This window comes from Serinus canaria, chromosome 7 (assembly GCF_022539315.1).
Source record: "Serinus canaria isolate serCan28SL12 chromosome 7, serCan2020, whole genome shotgun sequence".
Classification (NCBI taxonomy): Eukaryota; Metazoa; Chordata; class Aves; order Passeriformes; family Fringillidae; genus Serinus; species Serinus canaria.
In genome coordinates, this window is record NC_066321.1 from 1120270 (window position 1) to 1143395 (window position 23126).

Genomic DNA, 23126 nt, shown 5'->3' on the forward strand with positions numbered 1-23126 from the left:
TCTGCTGAGGAGTTGGAGTTCATATGGAAATCAGCTCTGCCAGCTCCTACCCCTGTGCCAGGCTCCCTGTGCCAGGTGAACCCTCCTGAAGCACAACCAGTGCCTGGTTCTTTCCCAGTTCCAAGGCCCAGCAATCCCAAGGCTTTTTCCCAGTAAGCCTCCCTCCAAGCCATTCCCTGAGCACCTGGAAGTGCCCTCAGGAAAGATGGGACCAATATTTCCATCCATGGAAAAGCAGAGGGAGGGGGCAGCCAGGTGGGGGTCACGCTCTGCTCCCAGGGGCAGCAGGAGAGGGAGCAGCCTCAGGCTGGGCACCAGGAGGAGTTTCCCCACGGGAAGGGTGGTCAGGCACTGGAACTGCCAGGGAGGTTTGGTGCCCTCAGCTGGGATCTCCCTCCTTCCTCACCTGCCTCAGGTGAGCCTGGCAGGGCGGGCAGGGGCGGTGGAGGGGGGGGCAGTGGCACTGAGGAGGCAGCTCCAGGTGTGGCACAGGTCCCTGGCACTGCCTCTGCTCCTGCTGGCACCATCCCGGAGCCCAGGGCCACGGGAAGGATGGAGATGTCCCCATCCCCTTTCTTCTGGATCTTGATGGTTCCCTGCTTCTCCAGCTCGTGGATCTTCTTCTCCAGCGTGGACTGGCGTTGGATGGCTTCCTCCTTCTCCTTCACCATCTTCCTCAGGGTGTGAACCTGGCTGTTGGCATCCTTGTAGATCTCCTGGAATAACACAGGAGCAGGGAATGTGCATTCAGAATCCCAAGGCAGGATCAGAACAGTCTGATCCAGAGAAGGGATTGCGCTGCACGTGCCCAGGGCAGCCCCCCCAGAGAAATTCTGGGATTCTCCCACCCTTTGGGACCCCCACAGGTCCAAAACTCCCACCTGGAATGCACCAGAGCTGGGGAATGAGATGTGTCCACCTCACTCAGAGATTCCTGGCACATCCAGAGGGATTTGTGTCCATCCTTTGAGTGCACACACAAACAATTCCACCTGAAATCTGCCCGGGGTTCAATACTGGGAAGCCAAGAGAATTCCCCTGGCCCAGGTCCACCATCTCCACTCCTGCACCCTGAATCCACCCAGGGCCTCCCTGTCCCACTCACCCTGATCACGTCCAGTTCTTTGTTCCTTTGCATCAGTTGCTTTTCCAGTTCCACAATTTTGGCCATGGCTTCGTTCTCCGTATCCTGGAGTTTTTCAGATAACTACCCAGCAAAAGAGAAATGGATTAAAGAACTGGAAAACTGGGGGCTTATCCATCAAAACGAGAGGTAAGAGGTATCCCTCTTGGATAAATGGATTAATTATTGATATTGCAGGAAACCCTGAAGCCTCTCCTTGGAAAGAGAACAGATTCCTGCCTGAGATGGGAGACGTCAAGTTGGAAAGGGCTTGGAGCACTCTGGGATAGTGGAAGGTGTCCCAGCCCATGGCAGGGGTTGAACTGGATGGGTTTTAATGCCAACCCCAACCATTCCCTGGCTCCTACAACACCTCAGAGTGCAAACACTGCACAGTGAGTTAAGAACATTATTTATTCCAAGGGATGGGAACACAGGGATGTTGAGAGAAGGAAAAGCCTTTTCTCAGTTTTAAAGTGTGGAAAATCCTTTTTTTTTAAATTATTCTCCAAAAGCCAGGCCATGTCTTCCAGCCTAAAGGAACTGACCCCAAGGTTTGAGACAGCAAACCCTGAGCATCCACACAAGAGGATTTTCCAGCCCCATCCCTCCTGAGCCCCTGTTTAAAACACAACCAGGATATTTTTTCCCCCTGATTTTGGGCCTGCTCTGCTGAGGAGTTGGAGTTCATATGGAAATCAGCTCTGCCAGCTCCTACCCCTGTGCCAGGCTCCCTGTGCCAGGTGAACCCTCCTGAAGCACAACCAGTGCCTGGTTCTTTCCCAGTTCCGAGGCCCAGCAATCCCAAGGCTTTTTCCCAGTGGGAAACTGGGCCAGGCCAGTGCAGAAGTGTTGCCAGCTTTAAGATATCTTTATGTTAAAATGCTGTAAATCTGCAAATGCTCGGGCCACTCACGTGGGACAGGTTTTCTTCCAGCTCCTCCACCCTCTCCAGGGCCGCGTTCTTGGTCTCGGCGTCCTCCAGCAGAGCCCCCACGTCGAACACGTTGTCCAGGTAGGCCTGGATCTGCACCTGCAGCTTGTCACTCTCCGTGTGCTTCAGCTTCTGCAGGGCCCAGGGCACACAGGGGACACAGGGGACACCGGTGACACCGGGCACTGGCACAGGGCTGGGCGACAGTGGCAGCTCAGGGCACCCCCACCACCCAGGGAAACCCTCTGGAGCCCAAAGAGCCCCAGTTCAGCCAGGCAGGGTTTATCCTCTGTCCCTGCAGGGGACATTACAGCTTCCCTGCCTGTGGAATGGGAGCTTTAGGGTCCCTTCCAGCCCAAAGCACTCCATGATTCCCTCTGTGTTTGCTGGGAAGGCTCTGCCTGGTCCCCATGGGCTCCCCAGAGGCATCCCCAGACCCCAGACACACCCACGGCCAGGGCAGCCCTGTCCAGACACATCCCACAGAGCCCAAATCCCTCTCCTGGTGGACACTGAGCAGGGATCTGCAGGGACAGGTCCTTGCCATGCCAACAGCAGCAGGGCTTCCATGGCTGTGCTCCCAAGGACAAGGAAAAACGCTGCCTGGAGAGGCTGGGGCTGCCCCATTCCCTGGAAGTGTCCAGGGCCAGGCTGGAGCAGCCTGGACAGTGGAAGGGTCCCTGCCCAGGGCAGGAGGGGACTGAGAAACTCTTTAAGGTCCTTTTCAACCCAAACCATTCTGGGATCCCATGGAGAACAGAGAAGGGGAAACAAAGAAGCAGCTGACAGACAGACAGACAGACAGACAGACAGCAGAGGCTCATGGCTGTCAGAGGATCCCACAGGAGACCTCTCCAGCCTGGAGAAGGAAGGAGCCCCGTGGCTGGAGCTGGGGGACGTGGCAGGGCGAGGGTGGCTGTGGTTCATCCTCCCTTTGTTATCAGGCTCCAGATTTAGCTGCAGGCTGTAATTCCAGCTGGCTGCAGCCATTCCCAGCCGTGGGACAGCCCGGAGGCTGCAGGGTGAGGGGGGCTGGGAAGGGGAGCAGCTCCAGACTCACATCCAGGTACTCGTCCAGGCCCAGCTTGGTGAACTCGTACTGCAGGTGCACTCGGAAGTTCATGTCCTCCACGGAGTGCACCACGATGTTGATGAACTGCATGCAGGCCACCTGCAGGGACAGCCAGGGGACACCAGGGGGGACATGGGAATGCAGGGACACCTCAGAACCTCGGCCTTGCAAGCCAAAATTCAGAATTAAATACAGGATTTGATATGAGAAATAAATAAATACAGGATTTGATCCTTGGATAAGGTTTATAAACTTAAGTGATAGAATAAGAATGTAAATTTTTTGCTTAAAGTTAAGATGTTAAGTTAAAAAGAATAAAGTTTAGAGTTTTAGAGTTTAAGATGCAGAAAAAATAAAAGTAGTTACAGAGGCAAATAAGAAGGTTAGACTATAGCACTGGAGGTCTGTATGTTATAATATGATTAAGAAAGTTTACACTATAACATGAGTTCATAAGACGAAATCTTTAAAGATTAAGTTAAAAATAGAAATATCTTTATTAGTAATGTTTTATTGGTTAATAAATATTTAAAATTCCTATAATTAGTGACCTTCTGAGCTGTGTGGTGAGATGTGAACAGAACCCACCTTTCTCACTTATGCAGAAGATAAGAAAAATAAATTGCATCCTCTAAAGCAACCCAGAAATCATGTCTCTAACTTATTCAAAATTCCTCCACAATTCCCCACGCCCAGGCATCCCCGGGAACAGCTGGAATGGGATCTGTGGGACCAGCACTGGACAGAATCCCCAGGAGCAGGACCTGAACGGGCTCCCCAGGCTGGGCACGGCCACGGGCACAGAACCCCAGCATCTGCTCCCTGAGCTGCTCCATGGCCAGGCTGGGCTCAGGGAACCAGGCTGGGCTCAGGGAAACCAGGCTGGGCTCAGGGAAACCAGGCTGGGCTCAGGGAACCAGGCTGGGCTCAGGGAAACCAGGCTGGGCTCAGGGAAACCAGGCTGGGCTCAGGGAAACCAGGCTGGGCTAAGGGAACCCTGCTCTGCTGGGCTGGAGGGGAATGAGCACCCCAGGAACCGAGTCAGGTCTGCAGAGCCACCTCCCCAGAGAGGGAACGCTGCCCGGGCCAGGGCAGGATCCTGCTCTGAAAAACCAGAGCTGGGTCTAAACAGCTGGAGAAGGGAGATTCAGCTGGGCTTGGTTCTAAGAGCCTGGAGTAAAGGGAGATTCAGCTGGGCTTGGTTCTAAAGAGCCTGGAGTAAAGGGAGATTCAGCTGGGCTTGGTTCTAGACAGCCTGGAGAAGAGAGATTCAGCTGGGCTTGGTTCTAGACAGCCTGGAGAAGGGAGATTCATCTGGGCTTGGGTTTAAACAGCCTGGAAAAGGAAGATTCATCTGGGCTTGGTTCTAAAGAGCCTGGAAAAGGGAGATTCAGCTGGGCCTGGTTCTAAAGAGCCTGGAGAAGGGAGATTCAGCTAGGCCTGGGTTTAAACAGCCTGGAGAAGAGAGATTCATCTGGGCTTGGTTCTAGACAACCTGGACTAAAGGGAGATTCAGCTGGGCCTGGTTCTAGAGAGCCTGGACTAAAGGGAGATTCATCTGGGCCTGGTTCTAGAGAGCCTGGACTGAAGGGAGATTCAGCTGGGCCTGGGTTTAAACAGCTTGGAAAAGAGAAAATCATCTGGGCCTGGTTCTAAACAGTCTGGAAACTGAGATTACTCTGGGCCTGTAAATTGAGGTTACTCTGGGCCTGGAAGCCCTGCTTTAGGAAAGGGGACTTGCACAAAAAGGCCTCTCTTGGTTGCCCCAAGCACATTTCCCAAGCTGAACAAGGAGCAGATCCCAGGGACTGGCATCCACACACATCCCAAGGCAGCCAGGGCAAGGCAAGGGCTCTCCAGGGCATGGGATGTGGGGAAATCTCCCGTGGAGTGGCAGGATTGGGTACAAATCCCCAAAATTCGTCCTTCCCTTGCCACACCCCGCTGTGCCCAGGTGTCCCCAGGCCTCATGGGGCTGCTCCAGGAAGGAATTTCCCTCATGGATAAACCCCATCCTGAGAGCAGCACTGCAGCAGCAGCAGCCTCCCAGCATCCACCAGGACCATTCCCAGATTTCCAGGAGGAACCTGAGGATTGCAGCAATCTGATTTTCCTCAGGAAAAGCCTCCAGAGACTCCACATCTCTGGGTGGGAAGAAGGAACTGAAGGCACCCCCAGTCTGGCACTGGGATTTGGCCACTTCCCTGGGATCTGTTCCAGGGCCCAGAGGAAAAAGGGATGGGATAAATCTGAGACTCCAGGCTGGCTGCCTTGAGGGCAAATGCAAGGATCATGCAATTTCCCTCTTTCCTTTTTAAATCCAAGGACTTTGCCAGCCTGCCTCCCTGACAGGCCTCATGTTTAACCTGCTGGCCCTCAGGGCCGGGATCCCATCCTGGAAACACTCCTGGAGCCTGCAGGGATCACCCCCCGGTGCTCTCCCACCTGATTTTTGGCAGGAAAAGGTCTTTTACACAAAGCTCAGCACTGAATTGGTACAAAGTGCACCAGAGGCCTCCGAGTTCCAGTGCTGGGGTGGGAAATCCTGCTGAGAACGGACCCACACGGGATCCAAGCACCGAGCAGGAATTCCAGGGAGGCTTTCCCTGATTAAACCGGGATTTCTCACACTCCAGCAAAGACCTTAAACCCCCAGATGTGGGAGATTTTTGCCACCAGCCCTGCCCGAGGCAGGCAAGGAAGGTGCTGGAAAAGCCTCTGGAGGAGTCTGGGACTCACCATGAAGTCGATGTTGTTGTCCTCGTTGCGGAAATGCTCCATGAGCTTCTCGAAGCGCTGCTTCTCCCCACACACCTGAAAGCAGCAGCACCACACCCGGGTCAGCCCCGAGAACCCCAAACCCTCCTCGTCTGCCTGCTCACAGCCTCTCCAGCCAGGGTTCTCCCGCTAAAACATCCTGAGTGATTCCATGTGGGAACCTGCAGCGGGAGGCTGAGGGGCCAGGCACCGCTCCTGTGCCCCTGGGATTACAAAAGAACTCTTTTTTATCTCTTTTCCTCCTTAAAAACTGGATCTCATCCACCACTGGAAGGAGCAGGGCTGCACCAGGCTGTGCCACAGCTCCGAGCTGACTTTGCTCTGTAATTAGGGAGAAACCCAAATGACAGGGAGGGAAAAAAGAGAAAATTATCCCTGGCTGAAGGAGGGGTGGAAATAAATCAGTGCAGCAATCAGCTGGTCAGAATTCCAGAGCCACCTTCCCAAAAGCTGAATCCCAATTTGTCTTCTTGGCATTTCTTCTTGCCTTGGAGCCAAACACATTGGGCTCTTCAAAGCCATGGAGCATCTTCAGGAAAGCTCCTCAGTTCTGGGTCTTTCCCAAAGCACCTGAATCCTGGGTTTGTTTGCAGATTCCAGCTGATTTCCCACCCACAGATGCCATGAGCACACCCTCCCCTCCCAAATCCCATTTTTTGTTTTGTCTTTTGGGTAACAATTTGGTGTTTGTGCATTTTTTGTAGATTTTGGGTAATATTTTGCTATATATTTAAATTTTTAATACATAAAACACGTCTTTTTGCTGAGTTTTGTTGTTATTATTTTTGTGGAATTATTGTTTTGAGGGGTTACATGGAGAGTTGTGAGGGGTATTTTGAGTTTTTGATTCGCTGTTTCTGAAAGTTTTTTGAATAGTTTTGTTAAGACATTTGTCTGGATTGTTGTTCTATGTTGGGGAGGGTTTATTTTGTTGTAGGATTTTATTATTTGATTAGTTATATTATATAAATTATATGTTAATTAAGTCAATTATAAATACTTACATTACTTAATAGTATGTGTTATTATATGATAATAATATTATAACTATATTATAATTTACTTGTATCACTTATACTTATTAATATTATACTTATATTACTTCATATCAATACTTATGTTAGTTCATATTAATACTTATGTTACTTCATATCAATACTTATGTTAGTAAGTTAATAATAAATAATTATGATTTATTTCTTATTGTAGGTATTTATGATTTGAGATCAGGTAGAGATAAGCTTAGCTGGGATATTCCATTCCAGCTTGCCTGCCCTGGGAGGCACAAGGCAATAATAAGAGGAATAAGAGGTGGAAGAAGAGGTGCTGGAATTGTTGGAATTCCAGCCCTTCTGCATCATCATGGGAACCACAGAGTGGGCACCAGGGGAAACCTGCAGCTGATGGCAAACCCTTCCTGCAGGGAATCCAGCTGGATGAGGAGGCTCCCATCAACCACAGGAGAAGTGGGGACCCCCAGAGTTGCTGAGGCAGCTGCACCAACCTCCTTGAAGTTATCAAAGGCAGCCAGGATGATCTCGTGGCCCCCCCGGACCAGGCAGACAGCGGCCAGGAGCTCCAGCACCAGGGCCTTGGTCCTGTGGAGAGAGCAGGGGACAGCTCAGGGACAGCTCAGGGACAGCTCAGAGACAGCTCAGGGACAGCGAGGGCTGCAGCCTCACCCCATGGGTGTTTAACCCTGGAACTGATCCCTGCAGGTGCCTCACCCTGGGTGTGTTTAACCCTGCAGTGGATGCTGCTCCTGCAGGTGCTGCAGCCTCACCCGGGTGTGTTTAACCCTGCAGTGGATGCTGCATGGTGCAGGGTGTTTCAGCCTCATCCCATGGGTGTTTAACCCTGCAGTGGATGCTGCAGGTGCTGCAGCCTCACCCTGGGTGTGTTTAACCCTGCAGTGGATGCTGCATGGTGCAGGGTGCTGCAGCCTCACCCTGGGTGTGTTTAACCCTGCAGTGGATGCTGCAGGTGCTGCAGCCTCACCCTGGGTGTGTTTAACCCTGCAGTGGATGCTGCAGGTGCTGCAGCCTCACCCTGGGTGTGTTTAACCCTGCAGTGGATGCTGCAGGGTGCACGGGGAGCTTTGCCTCTCCTGGGGCCATGCAGCTTCCCCCCTTTTTAAAGCTTCTCAAACCATGCAGGGATCGAAACCCCAAGCTGGGAACTGAAGCAGAAAGGGCCTGGTGGGAGCCTGGCAAAGGCAGGGCAGGGTCTGAGAGCTGCTGCTGCCAGGGAATGCCCTGCACACACCTGGAGGAGCAGCTGGGCACCCCCAGCCACCTCCCCTGGAGCCCAGGTTTTAATGGAAGAGCTTCCAATTCCCATCTGCCGTTTCCCTGACACAAATCTGAATTACTCTCTGTGATAATTTGTATTTATAGCCCCACACACACACACACAATTCACTGCAGGAACACAGGCTGTTAGAGCACGTCCTTCCCCTTAAAAATCAGGAATCTGAGCTGACTTTCAGCAGTGGAGCAGAGAGAAAAAGAGATCACTGAGGGAAAAACATGCAGCAAACTCGGTGTAACCCTCAAGGAAATCATCCCCAGTATTTCCTTCCAGGATTCCTGGAAAACAGAAGACTTTCTGGGCAGCTGAGCCCTCAGCAGAGGCAAACCATGCACACACAGAAAAAAATCAGTCCCATGCTCAAGCAGATGTTACAGAACAAGAAATACCTTGTGGGCTCTCAAAGGGTCAGGGTTATCTTTGGAAACCAGAAAAAATGGTCACTGCCCTAGGAAATTTTAAATGGAATGTTCAGCTCTGCCTCCTCAAGGGTTGGGGTTTTTATTTCCCTCCTGGCACAAGAAGAACTTGCAGGGTTTTTCAGGATCAAGGGGATTTGCTGCAATATTCCCTCCATGGGGAGGGGATGGAGATCCCTGGGGTTGGGGTCTCCAGTGCTGCCCTCTCCTCTGGGGGAGCACAATTCCCTGGAGCTGCTGCTTGCCCTGGGCACATCCAGCTCTCCCTCAGCTCCCCCAGGGCTGAAACAAACCCAGGCTGGGCTCTGAGCTGGGCTCAGCCCTCACTTTGCTCCAGTCACATTTCACAGCAGCTTTTTTGTACACCAGAATTGAAATGACCCACTTCTTCCAAAAGGGAAAACTTGGGCTCTCCCCTGATTTCCAGGCACTGGAAAATGATAAAAATTATGATAAAAATTCATGCTGAAAATCAGTGATTAAAAATGATGATAAAAATGATGATAAAAATTATAAAAACAATAAATCACACATTTATTATTGGCTTGCTGGATTGAGGCTCAAAAAAAGAAAGAAGGAAGAAAGCTGCTTCCCTCAGGACAGGGCTCCTGCTCCCAGCCTCAGGAATTCCCAGGCTGGGAATGCACATCCAGTGAGTTATCAGCTCAGCCCCCTGTTTCACATTTCCTTGGAACCATCCCTGTGCCAGAGCTGGGCTGGTTTGACCTGCCAGGGTTCAGAACTCCAGGAGCTGCTGGAGGAGGGATCACAGGGATGTGTGGGAGAGGAGGGACATGGAGTCCCCAGCAGCTCCACTGAGGAGTCACAGCATCCATTACTGCAACCTGACCCAGAGCAGAAGTGAAATCCTCTCCCAGAGAAACTCCAAGCTAAGGATCTTGGATAACATTTCCTAAAGAAGATTTTCCCTCTCTTCAGAAAATCCCACACAAAGCTGCTCTGGGGTTTCCCTGCTATGAACAGAGCAGAGGGGCTCCAGCAGCCAAATTTCAGGTGAATTCCAGAATTCCAGAATGGTTTGGGTGGGAAGGAGCTTAAAGATGATCCAGGGCCACCCCTGCCATGGCAGGGACACCTCCCACTGTCCCAGGCTGCTCCCAGCCCCAGTGTCCAGCCTGGCCTTGGGCACTGCCAGGGATCCAGGGCAGCCCCAGCTGCTCTGGCAATCCCAGCCCAGCCAGGAATTCCCAATGTCCCACCTAAATCCACCCTCCTTCAGCCTGAAGCCACAAATCCAGTTGGAGAAGCAGCAGCCTCTGGAAGCATTGGGATCAGACACCCATGGCTGGTTTATCTACACCCTTCCAGATCCCACCTGCCCCAGAGCACAGCCCGGCTCCTGCCCCAGATCCCACCCGATCCAGAGCACAGCCCGGCTCCTGCTCCGGATCCCACCTGATCCAGAGCACAGCCCGGCTCCTGCTCCAGATCCCACCTGATCCAGATCACAGCCCGGCTCCTGATCCAGATCCCACCCGACCCAGAGCACAGCCCGGCTCCTGCTCCAGATCCCACCCGATCCAGAGCACAGCCCGGCTCCTGCCCCAGATCCCACCCGATCCAGAGCACAGCCCGGCTCCTGCCCCAGATCCCACCTGATCCAGAGCACAGCCCAGCTCCTGCCCCAGATCCCCCTCTGGAATCCCTTTCCAAGCCCTCTGCACTCACCTGGGGGCAGCCCTAGGAGCCAGAGGAGCCTACCTGGGGTTCTTGTTGTTCAGGCTCAGTGCAATCTCATTGACAGCGTGAGGGTGGGACATCACCATGTTGAATCCATACTGGGAAGAGAAGTTATATATTATTCCATAACTTATAATTCATTCTATAACTATTTTATAATCACTTTAATCAATATTCGGTAGTAAATCTTTGTTAGTTATTATATTTGTATTACTTAATATACTTATATATTTTATATATTAGTTATTATATTATTTATTGTATTTAATATAATTATCTTACAATAATTTCCATTTTAATAATTTTAATATAATAAAATTATTATAAAATAAATTATTATAAAATTATATAATAGATTTGTATAATAATATAAAATTCATCATAATAACCTATAATTTCATAATACAATTTTATTATAAAACTTCCTAGTAACTGTACATTATTATCTTTATATATCTTATAGATATTTTATAATATACAATAATATATAGTTGAAAATTATTAATTATCATCAATTATTAATATATCATTTAATATTAATATTATTATATTATATTATGTTATGTTATGCTATATTATGATATATAATAGTATAGTATAGTATAGTATTGTTTATATTATATACATATTTCATAGGTATTTTACATTTCTATGACACAATAATTTATTTTTTATTTATAATATCAATTTATACTTATATTAATATTATATTGATATTTATAGTTCGTATTTATATTTATATTATTTTAATGTTATTTTCTATTTTATAACATAATAATACATAATTTTATTTATATCTTATAATAATATACTAAAGTCCAGCCTAATTACACCCAATTAGCTGCGTGTCTAACGAAGAGGAGCTGGCCCAACACATCCAGGCCCTCACTGCCCCTTCCCTACATCCCTACATCCCTAAATCCCATCGCTGTGTCCCATCCCTCGCATTGGGTGACAATTTCCCTCAAACCCCTGGCTCACCTGCCCTGCCACAGACCCCCCTGCCCTGCCCACCTGCCCTGCCCCTGCCCACCTGCCCCATGCCCACCTGCCCTGCCCCTGCCCACCTGCCCCATGCCCACCTGCCCCATGCCCACCTGCCCTGCCCTGCCCCATGCCCTGCCCCATGCCCACCTGCCCTGCCCCTGCCCACCTGCCCATGCCCACCTGCCCATGCCCACCTGCCCTGCCCCATGCCCACCTGCCCATGCCCACCTGCCCCTTCCCACCTGCCCCTGCCCACCTGCCCATGCCCACCTGCCCCTTCCCACCTGCCCCTGCCCACCTGCCCCTGCCCACCTGCCCCATGCCCACCTGCCCCATGCCCACCTGCCCTGCCCCTGCCCACCTGCCCTGCCCTGCCCTGCCCTGCCCCATGCCCCCCTGCCCCATGCCCACCTGGTAGTTCATGATGGCCCTGAGGCACATGATGCACACGTGCACGTCGTCCTTCTTGCTCACCAGCCGCGAGTTCTTCAGCGTCCTGCGGCTGGGCAGCGTGCTGTACCTGCAAAACCATTCCTCATCAACCAGGGATCTGGGAATGCCAGCACAGGGACAGGGACAGCCCTCCCGGCACGGGGAGCACGCAGGGCTCCAGAGGACAGGCAGGAAACGCTCCTGGGAGTGAAGGATGGAAAGGTCCTGGCAGGGATAAAGACGGGGATGTTTGGCTGCAGCAGGAGCTGCACCTCGGCCCCTCCTGCCAGCACGGCTGACAGGGAATGTTCCCAAAAAAACTGGGATAGGGATACCTCACTGGTGTATTGGGACTCCCTGAAAATTCCCTGCTTAAATCCACGATAAAAGCAGGAACAGGGATACCTCACTGGTGTATTGGGACTCCCTGCCTCATCCCTGAAAATGCCTGGTTTAAATCCACAATAAAAGCAGGAACAGGGAAAACAACACCACACCAGTTTTTCACACTTCTTCCCGGCTCATCCCTGAAAATTCCCTGTTTAGATCCACAGAAAAACAGGAACAGGGAATACCACACTGGTGTATTGTGACTCCCTGCCTCATCCCTGAAAATTCCTGGTTTAAATCCATGATAAAAGCAAGAAGAGGGAATGCCAGACCAGTTTTTGTGATTCTCTGGCTCATCCCTGCAAATTCCCTGTTTAAATCCACAAGAAAGGCAAGGACAGGGAATACCACAGCACTCTTTGTCATTCCCTGCCTCATCCCTGAAAATTCCCTGTTTAAATCCATGATAAAAGCAGGAACAGGGAATACCACACTGGCTTATTGGGATTCCCTGGCCCATCCCTGGAAATTCCTGGTTTAAGTCCACAATAAAAGCAGGAAGAGGGAACACAACACCACACCAGTTTTTCATATTTCTTCCTGGCTCATCCCTGCAAATTCCCTGTTTAAATCCACAAAAAAGGTAAGGACAGGGAATACCCCACTGGCTCATTGTCACTTCCTGGCCCATCCCTGGAAATTCCCCCTTTTACATGCACAGCCCAAGGTCCCACACCAGGGCTGGGTGCTCCCTGTGCCCCCCCTGCCCACAATTCCCAGCTCCCCACAATCCCTCCCCTGGGCTTTTCCTTCTCAGCCCAGATGAAAGGAATCCCCAAATCCAAGGCAGGATTCTGTCAAAGGAGTTCTTCCTTTTTTTTTTTCCCCCATCCATAAATATGAATGAATCCATCAGCTCAGGGCACTGCAGGATTTTGGGAATCGTGACCCAGTTTGGGATCAGCACTCCATATGAACTAATGTATGAAGTATTTGTGACAAGCAGATTAAATAATGGAAATATAAGAAATGAAACATTTGCTATTGAATATTCATTAAAATAATTATAAAATAAATTCTAAGCTATAAAATAATGTGTTATTCTAAAGGAGTTTATATTATATTCCGTTTGTAGTCGGGAGGGGTTGGAGCACTGGAGCTGAATTTTGGGAGCAGCACAGGAGGAGGCTGCTGGCCCCAAGCTCTGCTCCTGCCCTGGATATTTGGGATGCTCCTGGTGGGAATGGGGCAGCCAGGGCTGTCCCTTCCCCAGTCACAACAGGAGCTGAGTGACCCCAAACTGGGAATCTGAACTGGGAAGTGTGGAAGCAGCTCCAGCACTGCCTGGACAATGTGCACCCCCAGACCTGCCAATCCCACACATTCACCCCACCACATGTGAAAAACACAGCAAAAAAAAAAAAAAAATTGAAGTATTTTTAGTCCCACAGAGACGGTTCCTACCCTGGTGCATCTCAGATTTAAATTAGGAAGGGCTGCAGAATTATTTTCCATACATTTTAAATCAGATTAATGAGATTTTTATCATGCCCCTGTTGGAAGAAAAATAATTTCCTCAGTGCCTGGTGAATGCCTAAATTTCAGAACTGAGGCACCCACCAGTTCTGTTGGCTCTGAGAAATGGGGAGAAGTCTCCTTAAACAATAGAAATGACCATAAACCCAGATTTTGGTACTTCCAGGTGCTCGGAAAACCAGAATTGGGAAGCAAGGACACTCCAGCATGTCCAGCACTGGGTCAGGTGTGCCTGGATCCAAGCACTTGGGTGGAACCTTCCCAAGCTGAGATGTCCCTCCCAAACCTCTCCACACCTGGAGGGCTTTCCAGGCCTAACTGGGAGAGCTGGGAATGTTCTCCTGGAGAAAGGAAGGATCCAGGCAGAGCTCAGAGCCCCTGGCAGGGCCTGGAGGGGCTCCAGGAGAGCTGGAGAGGGACTGGGGACAGGGATGGAGGGACAGGAGCCAGGGAATGGCTCCCAGTGCCAGAGGGCAGGGATGGGTGGGAGATTGGGAACTGGGAATTCCTGGCTGGGCTGGGATTGCCAGAGCAGCTGGGGCTGCCCCTGGATCCCTGGCAGTGCCCAAGGCCAGGCTGGAGCAGCCTGGGACAGTGGGAGTGTCCCTGGCATGGCAGGGTGGGATAGGATGGGCTCATTCCAGATGATTCTGGAACATCCCCAGGGAGGAGACTCCGTCCAGGGCTGGGCAGTGCCCAGGGCAGTTCTGCTGCTGCCCAGGTGGAATTTCCTGGGGTCACTTCCTGCCCCTGGTCCCAGTGCCTGGCACCCAGCCCCCTCCTCTGGGCACCGGGCACAGTCCAGGTGGGGCCTGGCCATGGATCATGCCCTGAGAGCTCCTGAGCTGAGCCAGCCCCCAGGACACAGGGAATTCTGCCCCAGCCCCAAACCCAACCCCTCAGCAGATGTGGCTCCTTCCCAGAGCCTCCAGAACCAAGCATCCAGCAGGATTTCGGGTACAGGCCCCCTAGAGCGTGGCTCTGGCCCTGGAATTCCAGCTCAGGATGTTTTTCCCTGGGTCTGCAGCCCTGCCAAGGCTCCCTGAGGGTTTTGTTGGCTCCCCAAGGTGGGGCAGCCCCGACACCTCCCCTGGTGCTGCACCAGCCAGGGAAGGGTGGATGGTGGCCGAGCTTCTCCTGCTTCTCCTTCACTCCTGGCTCCCCAAGGCTTGGCCCAGCAGCTGGAGGACTGGTTGGGTTTGATTTCCTGTCTGCTGCAGGTCCCAGATGATGTCACCCCCAGGATATTTATCCTGCTAATTAAAGTCAGATGGTTCCTCTTTCATTTCCACGGCCCCTCCTTGGAAGGGGAACGACAAAACCTTTCCCCTGCAAAGGAGCAGGAGCTGGAGAGCTGAGCCTGTGGAAGCCCCTGCAGAGGGACAGGGTCTGCAGGGGGTGGCACACGGGGACAGGGAGCTGATCCAGAGATTTGGGATGAGGAGGATGAGGAAGAGAGCAGGATTTCATCAGCATCGTGGGAAAACCAACAACCAGCAAAGCCAGGGCTGATCCTGGGCTGGAATAGAGAGGCTGAGGTTCCTCTTCTCACCCAGATCTGACAGAAAAACGTTTCTGTTAAAGAGTAATTCCACAATCTTTTTATATTCTAGGGCCATTGAGCTGCTCCAGGGCTGGAGCCCCTCTGGAGCCAGGCTGGGAGAGCTGGAATGTTCCCCTGGAGAAGGGAAGGCTCCAGGCAGAGCTCAGAGCCCCTGGCAGGGCCTGCAGGGGCTCCAGGAGAGCTGGAGAGGGACTGGGGACAAGGATGGAGGGACAGGAGCCAGGGAATGGCTCCCAGTGCCAGAGGGCAGGGATGGGTGGGAGGTTGGGAACTGGGAATTCCTGGCTGGGCTGGGATTGCCAGAGCAGCTGGGGCTGCCCCTGGATCCCTGGCAGTGCCCAAGGCCAGGCTGGAGCAGCCTGGGACGGTGGGAGGAAGGTTGGAATGAGATCCCAAACCCTCCTGGAATTCCAGGCCGTGTCCACTCCAGTGGTGCAGACTTGGAATGCCCCAGTTTATCACAAATCACAGCTGATTTCCCCCATCATTTTCACCTTTCAGCTGCTAACAAACATCCCGTCCTCCCCTGGCTCCCAGGGTGGGACTCACAGGGATGAGAAGCTGAAGCTCATCAGGGCTGGGTGGGTTTTGGGTTCCATCCCTGCAATTTTGCTGGTGGTGGGTTGGAAACTGTGGGGTTTGTATCCACTGACAGCAAAAATTCCCTTCAGAAGGGAGGTTTTGGCTGATCCCAGCAGTTTGGGGTTTCTGTGATCGGCTGGAGCTGCTCACAAAGATGTTCTGGTAAATTAGGAAGTGTCTGACAAAAGGACGACTCCCCCAGGCCCCTGAGCAGTGAAAGTGTCACTGGCAAAGCCCAAATCCAGTGACTGCAGCTCCCAAACCCTGTCAAATTTAAAGCCCATTACCAAAGCCCATTTCTGGATCTGCCTGGATCATTCTCTCCTCACAGACCCGGCAGATTCCAAGGAAGAACTGAAGTTTCTCAGTTCAACCCAAGGAAAACTCCCCTATTTTCCTCAGAAGAAAGGGAATTTCTAATGGGCTGGGACACTGCAAAGCCTGCATTAATATTTATCTGACAGCAGAGTCTGGCTCTCAGTAAAGCTCCTTCTCCCAAAAAAGCAGCACTGAAATCCCCCAAGGTTCTTCCCCCTTTTTCATCCTCCTGCCCTCATTTTGGTGTCGGTTTCCCAAATCCCTGCGCCTCCTCTCGAGGAAAAAACCCCTCTCAGTTGCCAGGGAAACAGGGAGCAGGGAATTGGCAGTTCCAGCTCTGCTGAGAGGAGCTGCAGGGAGGCAGCTGGGGCTGGAATTAGGGAGGGAAGGTCCTGGAGCACGGACTGAGCTCTGCCTGCCCCGGGCAGCTCCTGAATTTTGCATTATCCTGGTGAGATCTTCTCAGCCCTCTCCTTTCTCCTCCAGCCCTTTCAGCCCTAGGATGGGAACAGCCTGGGGAGAGGGAGGTGTCCCTGCCCATGGAATGGGATGAGTCCAAACCCTTCCAACCCAAACCTGGCTGGGATTCTGGGGGTCCTTCCTCCCACTGCACAGTCTCCACCATTCCAGCAGCTTCCACACATCCCAAAAAATCTCATTTACCACTCAGAGATGGGGCAGAACCTCCTGGTTTGGCCCAAAAAACCCCCCCTGCACCCCCTCCTCCGATGAGCACCAGCCTTGTTCCGAAGAGAAGATTCTCCTTCAGTTCATCAGCATTTACATGTATTGTGTATTTATATTATACAATATTATCATCATAAAAATTACAATTCAAAAATTATAGTAATAATAATAAAAAAAAACTTCCTTCTTAAAATTCTCTCACCTACCTTTAGCTCTCAGGGATTTTTTTAACACACACAATCCCTAGCTATTGAAAAAATACACTTTTAAAAATAGACCTTTCAAAAATCAGGTGTTTTTAAAAGATACACTTTTGTAAAAATGCCCATTTAAAAGAATATTAAAAAAGCAAATTTTAAAACACGGATTTAAGGGAAAAAACCCTCCAAAACCCATTCCAAAAATGCTGCCCCAGCACTAAGGTGGCTCTGGAGGCAGGAGGAAAATTTTGGCTGGAAAACTCTGTCAGGTCCCGTTTCCGTGGCGGTTTTGGGCATGAGTAAAGCCTCTATTTAGAACAAAAAGGGGAAATGAGAGGGACAAGGGCTAAAAGCTCTAAGTTTAGCTATCAAACACAACTATTTGCACCAGGATAAGGAGAAGCCAGCTCGTGCTTCCATGCCAGCTGTTTCCCTCTCTCCGCGGACATCCCGCTCTACGGATGGGAGAACTGCAATGTGCCAGCCACACGTGCTGAGCTGGGTCCCTTCTCCTGGGGCTGGGGCTGTCCCAGCCCGTGTGGCCAGCACATTTTCCATGGCATGGCAGCAGGGCTGGCCCCGGGGCTGCATGCCCCGAGGGGACAGAGCCCAGTGGGACTTACGGGGTTTTCCGGGCGGGAGCGCCATCGGCGGAGCGCAAGGGGAAGCTGCTCCAGAGGCAGTCGGCTGCCAAGCAGCTGTGGCAGCGTTTGAGCTCAAGGTGGTCGGGCAGAGAAACCAGTCTGATGGTGTGGGAGAGGAGATGAGAGCATGGGGCAGGTGGGAGAGGTGGGAAGGGCGGGAGAACGGATGGGGAAAGAGCGTCCGAGCAGAAAAGGGAAGGGAGGAAACGTTGAAAAGGAGATTCAGACAGATGAGGAATAAAGGGAGATGTGAGAAAAAGGGGGGAAGGAAATGAAGAGAAACAATGTAAGAGACATGTGAGGTATTCCTGAGTTAGGCATTCCTAATCCCAAGCACTCCTCCCAAGGATACGGCACCTCCTGCCAGCTCGGGCTCCGCCACTCCTGGCAGAGCAATTCCGGAGCAAAGAACACCAAAACCACCACAAAATCCCTAAATCAGCTGGCCAGGTGATCCTGCTGCACTCCACAGCTGGGTCTCTTCCCCAGAGCTCTCCTCCTCTGCACTGCCTGAGGGCTGGGAATGAAATCTTCCAGGTACAAGGTCTGGAGCCATCCAACATCGACCCCAGGGCCAAGGTCAGTGCCTGGCACAGCAACACCACCCCTGCTGGAAGGGAAAGGCTGGGAATGTCCCAGGTTTGGACTCTGCATTGCTCACAGGATTAGGGAGCAGAACTCCATAAAAGACAAAAAACAAGTCCCAAAGGATCCAGCACTCTGAGCTGCATCCTGAGGTATCAGCACTGGGAGCTGAGGGGGGTGCTGGAGTGGGACACCCAAGGAAGGGAAGAGAGGTGACTGCCAAGCAATCCTGGGGAGTGATCCTGCCTTTTCCATAACTAAAACTAAAAGACAAAGGAATATTGGGAAAGAGAGAGTCAGGCGTGGAATGGTGGGAGGGTGACAGCAGGTTTGGGGGAGGGAAGTGGCCTTTCCAAAGAATCCAATGAATCCAATTCATGGCAGCGTGGAGGGAATGTGCTGCTGGAGGAGAGAGGACACGGGGTGGGAGCCCCAGCCTGGCTGGGTCCATGGGAATGCTGAGGGACATTCTGGAGAAGAGGAACGGCACAAGGAGAGGCACCCTCAGCCCACCCTGCCCTTGGAGGTGACTCCTGCCCCTGAGAGGCTCCTTCCCCTCAAAGCCCCATTCCTTGCCGTGCCCCGGGCTCGGGGGGCAGGGAGGGCTCTCCCAGAGGGAAGAGCTCCCAGGGATCGTACCGGAGCGTGGAGTGCCGGCCGGAGCGGGACACGCTGCTCCCCACGGGAGAGGGCAGGTTGCTGCCCCTGTGCAGGTCCTCGATGGAGCGGCTCCAGGGCTTGGACTTGTCCATGGAGCTCTCCACGCTGCTCTCCAGGCTCTCAAAGTCGAACCTGCGAGGAAGAGGAAATTCCAAGGCCGGGTGAGGCGGGAGAGGCGCGCGCGGAGCTCTCCTTCCCGCCGCAGGCCTTGCTGGGATCACAGAACCACTGGACAAAGCCAAAAGGCACAAAAGCAAAGGAAAAGATCTCCAGGATCACCAAATCCAAGTGGGATTTGGGTGGGAAGGGACATTCCAGCCCTAGGAACGTCCCTTCCCACCCAAGCCGTTCCAGGGTTCTGTGATCCCAGCAGGTGGAATAACGATGGGAAAGGAGAGTTGTGGTGCTGGAGGGACATGGAGAAGAGCAGGGAAACAGGATGAGCTTCACATGGGGAAGGAAAATCCACATTCAGGCTGGGAAAGCCCTCCAAGAGCATGGAATCCAACCATTCCCAGCCTTGCCAAGGCCACCAGTGCCACATCCACAGGGCTTTGGATCCCTCATGGACACATCCAAGCACCTTCTTCAACATACAACAAATCCAACGCTGGCTGCTTGCTGAGGAATATCCCTGCCTGGAAGGAAAAGCTGGGAATTCTGGGAGCTCTCTCCAGTGAACCTCCGTCAATCAGCTCTGCCAGTACCACTTTGGTTTCCTCCATCCCTGCTGGGCCCCACAAACCTCCCAGCACATTCAAATATCACCACCATCATCCCAGATTCCCTGATTTCTGACTCCTTGCCCATCGTTCTGCTACTCCAAGCAGGAATTGCTTGTTCCCCTTCCAGCTCCTGAGGTTATTACTCATGTTCCCCACGCGAGAGGGGAAAAACCCAGCGAGCTCCTTGCGCACATTTGTATAAATTTAGGAAGAAAGGCTTTGTACAAACATTTCTTTTCGCTGTGCACGGTTTTTTCCAGTGGGTAACATTTGAAACCATAGGATTTTCCCTCATAAATTTTCCTGCAGCCCCACCACAAATCTCTTTTCTGGGCAGTGACGGACGTAAATCTGATGGCAGCCTCGCTAAAAATAAATTATCGGCTCTCCCCAGCTCGAGTTTCTGCTCCAAAATTATCTCTAACCTAAGGCTTCTCTGTCATTGTTATAGAAAAAAAATCTGCTACGATGTCCTGAGTCAATGTGGATTGATTCCCCATGCCTGGAACTACCCCCGGGCAGCTTGGAGGGGTTTGGAGCACCCTGGGGTTGGGAAGGCTCCCTGGCCATGGCAGGGATGGGCTCTGAGGTCCCTCCCAGCCCAAACCACCACCATAAAACAAAGTCTCAACTGAAGATCTCCACTCAGAGCTGATTCTCCCCACTGGTTTTTCAGAGCCCATCTCATGATTTATGATCCAAACAACCAAACCTGATCCCAACGTCCCAGCTGTCAGAAACCAGCTCTGGTTCCAGTCCTCCCAGCTCCGGGATGCCCTGGAATTGCTGCTGAGCTGTGCTGCAGCACATCTGCTGCCCAGGCTGCCACTGCTGGCAATCCCTTTGATCCCAGCAGGAACACAAAGCCCTGGGCCCAGACACCAACTGCAAACCTGTTTTCAAGGAGCCCTGCATCCTTCCACACACTGTGGGATGGCTTCTCCACCCCTACCATGCTCAGAGACCAAGGATGAAAAATACGAACAGAGATGAACAATCCCGAGGTTTAAATTCAGGTTGGGTTTTCTTGGTTTTCTGGGGTTTTTTTTTTGTCTGCTGTGATGAAACAATTCCAGACTCACATCAAGATTTCCTCTGCTCTCAGGCCCACAGAATCATGGAATTACTGAGGCTGGAAAAGACCAGCACCACCAAACACTTCCATGCCCACCAAGCATTCCCCACTTTTTGAACAGTTCCAGGGATTGTGACCCCCCCCACTGCCCTGGGCAGCCTGTTCAATGGTTGACCCCTTTGGAATGAAGGAACATTCCCTAAACCCCAGGTGTTTCCTGGCAGGAGCCCCCAGGAATGTCTCACTTACGTGACTGCATACTGGGCAAAGGACAGGTACTCCACCAGGACATCCAGGCCTTTGTTCTCCTCGTTCAGGAACTCCCTGACCCACCTGGGGGACAGACACCAAACATTGGAGCCCTCCTGGGCCTCTGGGATTCCCTGGAATTCTCAGAGAAACCGGAGGCAGAGCCACTGCAGCACTCTGGGTCCCACTCTGGGCCAAAAAAGGGTTTTCAGAATGATTTAGAGGAGTTTAAAGAGTCCTTTGGAAGCCTTTCCAAACGCTCTGAAATGAGGGGTTTGCAGCACTGTGAAGGTCAGCTCCTCACACAGGGACTTGGCTCAGTTTTTGTCTCATCCTGATTTCCAGCAGGCTGTAAAAGCGGGAGAAGAATCTCTGCTGGACCCCCTGGCTGGGCATTTAACAGCAATTCTGCCTCTTTTTTTAACAGGTGTTCACCTGGGGCCGTGAATTCCGGCCCCTGGGTTTTGCAAAATAATTCAGGAAAGGCTGTTACGTTCCAAAGCTTGGAAAATGCCAAGAAAAATCTGAAAATCCATCAATTGAGGGGCAAAGTGAGGGGGAAAGGAACCTCAGCACAGCCCCTGCTCTTCTCTGAACCCCAAGTGGGGCAGCAAATCCCCTGGCAGTGGCAGAGGGGGGGTGATACATAAATTTATAATTAAATAAATTATTAAAAATTAATAATTAAATAAATCAATATACATTTTTAAAATTATTGTTTATTTCTTTATACTTATTATTTATTTATTTATTTATTTATTTAAATTTATGCTTCATAAATTTATTAATATACAGATTTATATATATTTATTCTGGACACAGCTTCACTCCCTGTGCCCTGACTGAGCAGGAGCTGACTCCAACCTTTCCTTAGCCCTCAGAAAAATGTGGATGAATCCATCAGGAAAAGGATTAAAGCTGAATTATCCTCCTGAGATGCCCAGCTCCCCTTAACTAAGCCCATCAGGCTTTAATTAGCAATCAAGTGGCATCACTCACTGACATGCAAAGGGGTGTATTCTCACAGACAGACACCTTCAGAGTTCAAAAATTAATTATTAAATAATAAAAAATAAAATAATACATTAAATCTATATTAAATAAAATTAATTAAAAATATAAATAATAAAAAAGGAAAATAATACAAAATAAAAATTAAATGGAAGCAGAGGCATCAAAAACTCTCACCCAATGTGGTTTGTCCTCAAGGAAATTTCCAGTTCTCGGAGCACCTGAGTTGACTCCTGGACTCGTCTCCTGAATTTCTGCAATGGGAGGAGCAGCAAAAATAACAATTAGGCTCCATTAAAACACATCAACATCTCAGCCAGCACAGAGGGAATGAAGAGAACATGGGGCAAACTGAGAACTCCTCTAAATCCCCGGGAATGCAGCAACAACAGCCCAGCAGTCAACAAAAACAGTGTGGAGAGATCCCTTCTGTTCCCAGGAGCATCCTGGAGCTCCCAGGATTAAGGACATTGAAACCCTGGAGATAAATAAACATTTCCTCATAAGCCAAGCTTTGGTTTAACACCAGACTTTCTCCTGAAGGCTGCAGAGCCCCCGTGCTTTGGAAAAGGAGGTGGCAGAGAGCCAGAGGGGACACCTCAATCCCATCGGGAGCAGGACTGGAGCAGCCTCTTCTCCCTGCCCATGGGAAGGTGCTGGAACAGCTGGAGAAGTCCCTCTGGAGCAGCTGTTTCGGCACATTCTCCTTCCTGAGCAAGGCCAAGGAGAGCTAAGAGGGTGAGGAGGGATCAGGGCAGGCTCAGGCAGGATTTGGGAAGGAATTCCTGGATGGGAGAGGCCAGGTGGAGCCATGCAGCAAAACCAGGGCCAGCACCTCAGTGGAGCAGGAACTCTGGTGGGATGAGCTCTCCTATCCCTGAGAAAACTCCAGCAGGAACTCCAGTGGGATGAGCTCCCCCATCCCATCCCTGTGAAACCTGAACTCCAGTGGGATGAGCTCTCCCATCCCTGTGGAACCTGAACTCCAGTGGGATGAGCTCTCCCATGCCATCCCTGAGGAACCTGAACTCCGGTGGGATGAGCTCTGCCATCCCTGTGGAACCTGAACTCCAGTGGGATGAGCTCTCCCATCCCATCCCTGTGGAACCTGAACTCCAGTGGGATGAGCTCTCCCATCCCATCCCTGTGGAACCTGAACTCCAGTGGGATGAGCTCTCCCATCCCATCCCTGTGGAACCTGAAC

The 23126-nt window shown here is 51.3% G+C and overlaps 1 protein-coding gene across 5 annotated transcripts in view; it reads right to left on the reverse strand.

Annotated features, from left to right (window-relative positions):
- Positions 1–23126, reverse strand: part of FMNL2 (formin like 2) — a 110240-nt gene that overhangs the window by 13550 nt on the left and 73564 nt on the right. For all 5 annotated transcript variants that reach the window (XM_050977067.1, XM_050977069.1, XM_050977068.1 and 2 more), the window contains exons 4-14: positions 22100–22176; positions 20912–20995; positions 18842–18994; positions 11736–11844; positions 10359–10435; positions 7412–7505; positions 5869–5943; positions 3118–3228; positions 2040–2189; positions 1106–1207; positions 407–716 (exon numbers count right to left, since the gene is read on the reverse strand). In XM_050977067.1, coding sequence (XP_050833024.1) covers positions 407–716; positions 1106–1207; positions 2040–2189; positions 3118–3228; positions 5869–5943; positions 7412–7505; positions 10359–10435; positions 11736–11844; positions 18842–18994; positions 20912–20995; positions 22100–22176 — 1342 coding nt within the window. The remainder of the gene's footprint in view (positions 1–406; positions 717–1105; positions 1208–2039; positions 2190–3117; positions 3229–5868; positions 5944–7411; positions 7506–10358; positions 10436–11735; positions 11845–18841; positions 18995–20911; positions 20996–22099; positions 22177–23126) is intronic.